At 55.2% G+C, this 7,366-nt stretch overlaps 1 protein-coding gene across 1 annotated transcript in view; it reads left to right on the forward strand.

Annotated features, from left to right (window-relative positions):
* FRMPD2 (FERM and PDZ domain containing 2) overlaps nt 1–7,366 on the forward strand; it is a 113,884-nt gene that overhangs the window by 24,887 nt on the left and 81,631 nt on the right. The window contains exons 3-4 of the mRNA XM_027771518.1: nt 1,333–1,458; nt 2,369–2,526. Of these exons, the coding sequence (XP_027627319.1) occupies nt 1,333–1,458; nt 2,369–2,526 (284 nt within the window). The remainder of the gene's footprint in view (nt 1–1,332; nt 1,459–2,368; nt 2,527–7,366) is intronic.

Consider the following 7,366-nt stretch of genomic DNA (forward strand, 5'->3'; position numbering starts at 1 on the left):
AGACTCTCAAAGAAAGTTCACAAAGAGATGGAGGAGAAAGAAAAGAGAGAAAAGAAAAGAGAAAAGGAGGGAGGAAAGGCATGGAAAGGAAAGGGGAGAAGGAAAAGAAAGGAAGGAAGGAGGGAGAGGAGGAAGGGAGGGAGGAAGGAAAGCAGGAAGGAAAAAAGAAGGAAGGAAGGAAGGGAAGAATAAAGGATGGGAAGAAGGAAGGAAGGGAGGGAAGAAGGGAGGAGGGAAAGAAGAAGGAAGAAGGAAGGAGGGAAGGGAAGAAGGAAGGAGGGAAGAAGGAAAGAAGAGAGGGAAAGAAAGCGAAGGAAAGAAGGAAGGAGAGGAGCAGGAGTCCAGCAACGTGACCATTATGCCATCTGCTGGTCCCCTCACACTGAACCTTCTTAAGGAGGTCCTGCAGCAGCTCCCCTCCCACCCCTGGGGGGAGCCCTGAGAGCTAGCTCTTTCTCCTGGGCCTTGCCTCCCTGAGGCTGCAGGAGCCTGGGATTAGAGGTGTCTAAGGGAGCAGGGCAGCTGGCAGCAGCTTGGATTAGCACGGCCCCGCCTGAGGGATGAGGGTGCTTCCCACCCGCCAACACAGCACCGCCGCCCTGCCCTGGAGAGCGCGGGCTGGAGAGAGACTGGGGACTTAAATGGATTAGGAAGAGCCTGGCTGGCTCCCTTCTGCTGCCACCAGGCACCTGGGCTCTGGGGCTAAGTCAGTGGCCACTTGGTCAGGGGCATAGACATTGAAATGTCAGCTTTGGTTTAAAGGATTGTGCCTCAGAAGGGAAGGGTGAAGACCACCCCTGCTCCCTACTCGTCTGGCCTCTGGGCTGCCCCCTCCCCAGACTGGGAGCTCACTTCCTTCTAGGGAGTCTCACTTGCTCTTCAGGTTGGCGCTGGTGAAGGGGTGGGTGTTGGCCTGAGATCCAGCTCCGCGGTGGCAGCCGGGAGGAAAGACGGGACTCCTGTGCTGGATGGGGGAGGCGGTCCACCCGTCTCTGTTCCCAGGCAGGGCAGGGGCAGCGCGAACGCCGCGCAGGGAGGAGGCCCTGCTTGGCTCCGTGGGTTCATCCCTTTGCTTATTCATTGCCTCTTCCATTGGGAGTTTATCTATTTGCTCATTCACTGAGGACCAAGCAGCCAGCCCAGAGACCCCTCTCCCGCCCCAGGACACATTTCTTCGACCTTTTCTGTGTGCCTGGCGCTGAGCAGGGTGTCCATGATGAAAATACTGCACCCACGTACTGCAGAGTGGCTGGGCTGTGCTGGGCAGTGGCAAGTGCTGGCCCGGATGCCCCTGGACACTGCGGAGGCTCTGCCACACCTGTGTCTTCACAGGCATGGGCCCAGACTCCGTGACGCTGGCCAGCGTCCTGCAGGTCAGGGGCGAAGCTCTGTCTGAGGAGGAAATCTGGTCCCTGTTGTCCCTGGCTGCGGAGCGGCTGCTGGAAGACCTTCGCAATGGTAAGAGTGTGTGTCTGGGGCAGTCGAGTCGCAGGGAGTGAAACGTGACGCTTCCCACACAGGAACATTTCTGGCTGCTGGTTTCCATCTGTGATTAACCCGAGGTATCGGAATAAGCGGGAATGGGAGCCTCCTGTGGAGTGTGCGGGGAGGCAGGCCTGGCTTTTAGACTCGTGCCATGTGGCAGAGTTAAGGAGAGTCTGGCATCTGCCTTGGCATTGCAGCACCAGGCTGGTGCATAGGGAGAGGCTGTGGCTCCCTGGGCTCTGCCATCCCCGGGCTCTCCCAAGCCCTGGGCTCTGCTGTCACCTGGGCTGTCTGGGCACAACCAGTGGCAGGAGATGGGGGAGCTGCTGGGGAGCCACTGGGACACCCCTTCACGGCCTGCCAGATGCTGCGCCAGCCTGGGCCTCATCAGGAGGCAGACTGCACCGTGATCCAAACGGGAGGGTGGGGCAGCCTTGCCAGGCTGAGATAGGAAAGGAACTGGAAGGTATGGGAACACACCAGGGCTGCACGCAGGGCCCAGGGAGGGCACACTTTGAAGGGAGGAGCCCGCGGCAGGTTGGGGCGCAGACCTGTAGACGTGTCTGCAGCCATGAGGAAATCTCAGTGCTCTGCTTACCCAGTGGAGGTGGTCTGCAGTCACGCCCAGGCAGTTGTCACCAGTGGCTAGGGGGTGTGCATTGCAGGAAGTGAGGAGTTGGGGTGACACTTGGGGGTATAGGTGGGCAGGAGGGCTGGAGCCCACCTGTGGGGACAGGGTCATGAGAAGGTGACCGCGCGTCCAGGCTAAGCCTTGAGGTAGCTGAGGGACCTTGCGTCCTGGGCACGTGTGTAGGGCCTTGCACACACCCCTGACCCCAGGAACAGTGGAGGGCCTCTGCCCCGCTCACTGCCCTGGTTTCAGATTCCTCGGACTACGTGGTCTGCCCCTGGTCAGCCCTGCTTTCTGCGGCCGGAAGCCTTTCTTTCCAAGACCACGTTTCCCACATAGAGGCTGCTCCTTTCAAGGCCCCGGAATTGCTGCAGGGACAGAGTGACGCTGAGAAGCCTGACGTGGCCCAGGTAAGGCATGTGGTGTCTCTACAGGGCCCCGTCCTGCCCCTGGGTAAGTCCTGTCCCATCCCTGGAGCATCCCCAGCTCCCAGCTCCGCCCCAAGTGGCCCGGTTCCCAGCACTGAGGCACAGCGGGCGGAAAGAATGTGTCTCCAGCTGTCCTTCAGCAGCTTACTGGCTCTTGGGAAAGAGCAACTCAGCCTCTCTGAGCTCCGATTTCCACACCTGTCAAGTGGCGTTAATGGGATTTAATCAATCAGCCTGTTATCAATATTCAAAGAGAAGTACTGAAAAAAGCTGTGAGGCAATGGTCTGGCAGCTCGTAGCAAATAGCAAAACCTAAGGAATGACCCAGCCAGTCCGCCACGGGGACTTTACCCCCGGCCGGCCGGGCAAAGGGGGTGGGGCTGTGCGGTGCCCCTCAGGCTGTCAGCGTTAGTGATGGGCTGGAGATAAGCGACTCCCGACAAGCTAGCATTCAACGGTGGTGAGGGATGCATAACTGGCTCCACGTGCGAAGGTCTCGGTTCACGTCTGGGGTCTCCCTGTACGGACTGGGCATGTGCGTACCATGATCCAAGCTGCTTCATCTGGGGTGGATCACGGCATAAAGACCACGTCGAGATGCCTCTAGAAACAAAGGAGGGAAGGAAAGAAGAAATAAAGAAACTTTTAAAAAATGAAGCTGGGGCCAGCAGGTGGTGTGGTGGTTAAGGTGCTAGATCTCACATAAGTGACTTCACTGTTCGAGTCCTGGATCCAGCAGCTTGAAAAATCATGCTGGACATGTGTGCACAGGTGTTCAAAACTCCAAGAGGAGAATGGAGGAGAAGGGATTGCAGCGTGGCCATCCCCCTCTGAGGACGATTTCTCACTTTCCTTCTCTCTGTCTCTGTCTCTCTCTGGTGAGTGTGTGTGACCTATAGCAAAAGCAAAAAACCAAAACAAAATGAGCCTATAGAACTTATTTAATGACTTAAAAAGAAATTCAATATCTGCTTGTACAATGTGATTTAGCAAACAGGGAGAGTTTTAGGAATTCATGCACTAAGATGGAAAGTTCTGGAAACACCCCCACCAAGGTGTGTGCATTGATGGTTTCTGATGGCAACATCAGCGGAGATTTTTGTTTCGTGAATATTCTTTGCTTCTGAATAACAAAAAGTTCCCATAAGCATTTTTATTTCAAAAAGTGGAAATGCAAAGGAGAAACCGATATAAAGTCAATACCCAGCGTGGAGCTGTGCACGTGGTGGTTAATCAGGGAGTTCTATTCTGTCCTCCTCACCCACTCATGGACAAGCACAGTTCCGGGAAGGCCAGTCTTAGGAGACATGCTGGAACTGGGGTTGCTTTTCTTTCGGGCTCAGAGAAGCTGAGCATGGGGCCTATGTGGCTTCCGGCTTGGATCGTCAGGTTCATGCGTCTGCAAGTCGGATTACAGCAGAGAAAGCGTGTGGGTCCCCGTGACAGTAGCCCTGGCTTGGTCACCCATTGGCACTCACTGTGAATCTCCAGGCCCGCACACCCTCTTCTGACTGCCAGGATCTCGGGGGAAACTGCTGCACCCTGGAGTGGATGCAGAGTTGAGTGTCTCAGAGTCCCTGTTTGGGTCTCCGGGTCAGATCTCTGTCTACACCAAGTGGCCTGCTCTGCTCCGAACTCAGAAGATGCCACGTTCTGAGCCCTGGGACCTGGCTTTCTGAGCAAGTGCTGAGAAGACAGGCCAGTGCAACCCCAGGACGCCGGGGAGCTCCTTTCTGACAGGTGAACGCTAACCAGTGGCGAGCACTGGGAGAGAACTGAGAAGATAGATTCTTCCTCCTCACTCTTCTCACAGATGACTGAAATGTGTAACCCTTGCAAGCCTTCCAGAGAGGTCCTGAGTGCCAGGAAGCCAGTCTGTGCTCTGTGGCTTGCTGCAAGGGGGCTACCACAGTGACCCACACGTGACATCTGTCCCTGCCTCCCTTACCCTTTTTCCTCGTTCTCATTTCCCTGGGCTTACGGCTCCTGAATGAAATGTGAGCACTGAACCTTTGCCTCAGGCTCCACTTCCTAAAGGATCTGAGCTAGGGCCGCTCTTGTGTGCTCCTGGGTCCTTCCCTGTCCTGCCCAGTGCTCACTGGTGAGGGAAAGGCACCATCCTCCTGGCTGCAGCTCGGCCTCCACGAGTGCCTGGTGAAGGTTCGGTCACTCCTCCACCCAGAGCGCCCTCGAGCTGGAGAAAAGCTTGTCTCCATGCTTGTCTCCATGCAGAGGTGTGAGGCTCCGAGAGTTGTAAGGTTGAAGGAATAGGCCCACCTAAGACCAGATAGGTGTGCTGCTCCACGTCCAAGCCAGGACACCAGGGTGAGTCCGAGCTGGGAGAGGGCCGTGTGGGGAGGCACTGAGGTCTACATGAACCAATAGCAAGTTTTGCTGCACCTTAACTCTCTAGGTCGAACGCACATAGCGCGTGGAGGGTATGTGAAGAGGCCCAAAGCTCCCAGCCTCCACCGTCTGGCAGGTCAGGAGGCAGGGTTCCCCGGTCACCTGGACTCCTGTGGCATCCCCGACACTCGCTCCACAGAACACTGTCTCTCTGTGCACATCAGGCTCCTCTCTTCATCTGACGTGGCACAGTCCATGGGAGCTGAGTCAGGCGATTAGGAGAGGGGTCCCAGGACAGACTGTGCTCGGACCCCTCTCAGCGCTGGGTCCCACCCTGGGTGGGGCAGGCCAATAACCGGCTCTGCCTGGTGCATGGACATCGCCCTGGTGGCATGGAGGCTTAGTACCAAGTGGGGGTGGAAGGTGTGGAAGGTGTGGCCCCTCCTGTCATCTGTGGGGCCGCCCATGCCAGGATCATGGTGGACTCTGCCGATGGATCATGGCCCTCTTTCTCACTGAGCCAGGAGTGGCCTGCCAGACCCTCCCACTTCCCTGCTACACACGGTGTCTACGTGTGGGCTGGATGTAGGATTTGGGCTAAGCCTGTCAGCACAGTGGACGAGGCCTTGCCCAGGACACTTTAGACAGGCCCTTGGTCCAGGGAAGTTCCATGTGGCTGGTACTCCTGGCAGCTTAGTATGCCGCTCAGCCCCTGCTCCGAGGGCCCGTGCTCTGGGAATGGGGGTGTGACACCTTGTGAACGTCCCTGTGTGTGTCTAGAGTGGAGGGCTGCCTGAGGGGTACAGTTTCAGACAAGGGTGAGAGCAGCTGGCCCGGGTTTGCTACCTTAAAACTTGGATGTGGGGGACCAGAGTCTATATGGTTGGACTCCCATGTGGTCTATCGTGGTTCGAGTCCCGGACCTGGCAGCTTAAACTCACTCCGCATCGGGTGCATGTGCGTGTGTGCCCAAGATCCCAAGAGGAAAATGGAGGAGAAGCGATTGCGGCGTGGCTATCCCCCCTGGGGGGTGATTTCTTGCTTTGTGTCTCTCTGTCTTTCTGGTGAGTGCACATGAACTATAAAAAAAAAACCTCTCCAAAAGGAAACAAAACAAAACAAAACAAAACACAACCAACCAAAACAAACCAAAACTCAGATGTGGTGGTACACACCTGTGGTCCCGGCTACTCAGGAGTCTGAGGCAGGAAGATGGTGATCTTATTTGAAAAAAAAAAAAAAAATGAAAGTAAAGAAAGACTTAGAACAAGGCTCGGCATTATGTAAATACTGTATATTCACTAATAGCACCCCAGACCCATGGCCTGGTGGTTAAGGGAACTAGATTCCCAAGGGTCTGTGCTGTTCGCATCCCAGACCCAGCAGTGCGAGAAACATGCTGAGTACGTGTGTGTGCAAGCGTGCGCACGTGTGTGTGTCCAAAATCCTGAGGGGGAGAATGGAGAAGGGATTGTGACATGGTCGTCCCCCACGGGAGGTGCCTTCTCACCTTCTCTCTCTCTCTGGTGAGCACACATACCCTCTGGTAAATTAGAAAAAGGAAAGAAAAGGCCACACCAGACTCATTTGCGTGGGTGCCCCGAGTCCTGACAGGGTAGAGAAATGGGGAAGGGACTAAGACATGACCACACACACACTGGGAGTGCGCTTGCCCTCTCCCTCCCTCCTTGTCTCCCTGGTGAGCCCATGTGCCCTCTGGTAAGTTGGAAACAAGGAAACAGTAAGTGTTACTTCTCCAGGTGCTTTTTACTCCTAATGGGTGTTTGGGCCGGCTACTCACTATGAAGATGTGGAAACTGAGACTCGGAGAAGTCAGACAAGGCCCTTCCCATCACGCCATGTTGCTTTCTGAGAAAATGCTATGCTTTTTAATCAGGCTGACCCGTAATGTACAGAGAGTTACAAGAGACAGAAAGTCTAAAAGACAGTGGCCAGAGCCACAGGTGTGGTTATTCGTTATTTAATAAGTCTAAGGATTGGCCAGCCGCTCAGTAATGTCATTAAGGACCCGGATATATAATTCCATTTGCCCTCCTTTGCTGTAGGTTTCTTATCCCCATGCTCTTTGCCTCACGGCCACAAAATGGCTGCTATGACTCCATGTATTAAATCAGTATTCAAGAACAGAACAAAGGGGAAAGCATGGGACCTGCCATGTATTCCTCTTGTCAGAAGCCCCTAACCAACTTCCCTCATGTCTTTTGCTGAAATTGGGCATCACTGTTGCTTCTACGAAGATGAGTGCTGGTGAGGCCGCAGAAAGGGGAAGAGAGCTCTGGCTTTCTACCCTCTAGAGTAGGAGGCAGCAGAGGCTCAGGGCGATGCAGATGGCTTGGGCTAGTCAGATGGAAACATCTGTACAGGTGGAAATTGGGGATTTTGCTGGTGGGGTCACGGAATACGATCGAAATCTAACCCTGTGCTTCTCTCGGGCAGATGCACGTCTACTCCTTAG

Source organism: Tupaia chinensis, unplaced genomic scaffold (genome assembly GCF_000334495.1).
Source record: "Tupaia chinensis unplaced genomic scaffold, TupChi_1.0 Scaffold000221_1, whole genome shotgun sequence".
Taxonomy (NCBI): domain Eukaryota; kingdom Metazoa; phylum Chordata; class Mammalia; order Scandentia; family Tupaiidae; genus Tupaia; species Tupaia belangeri.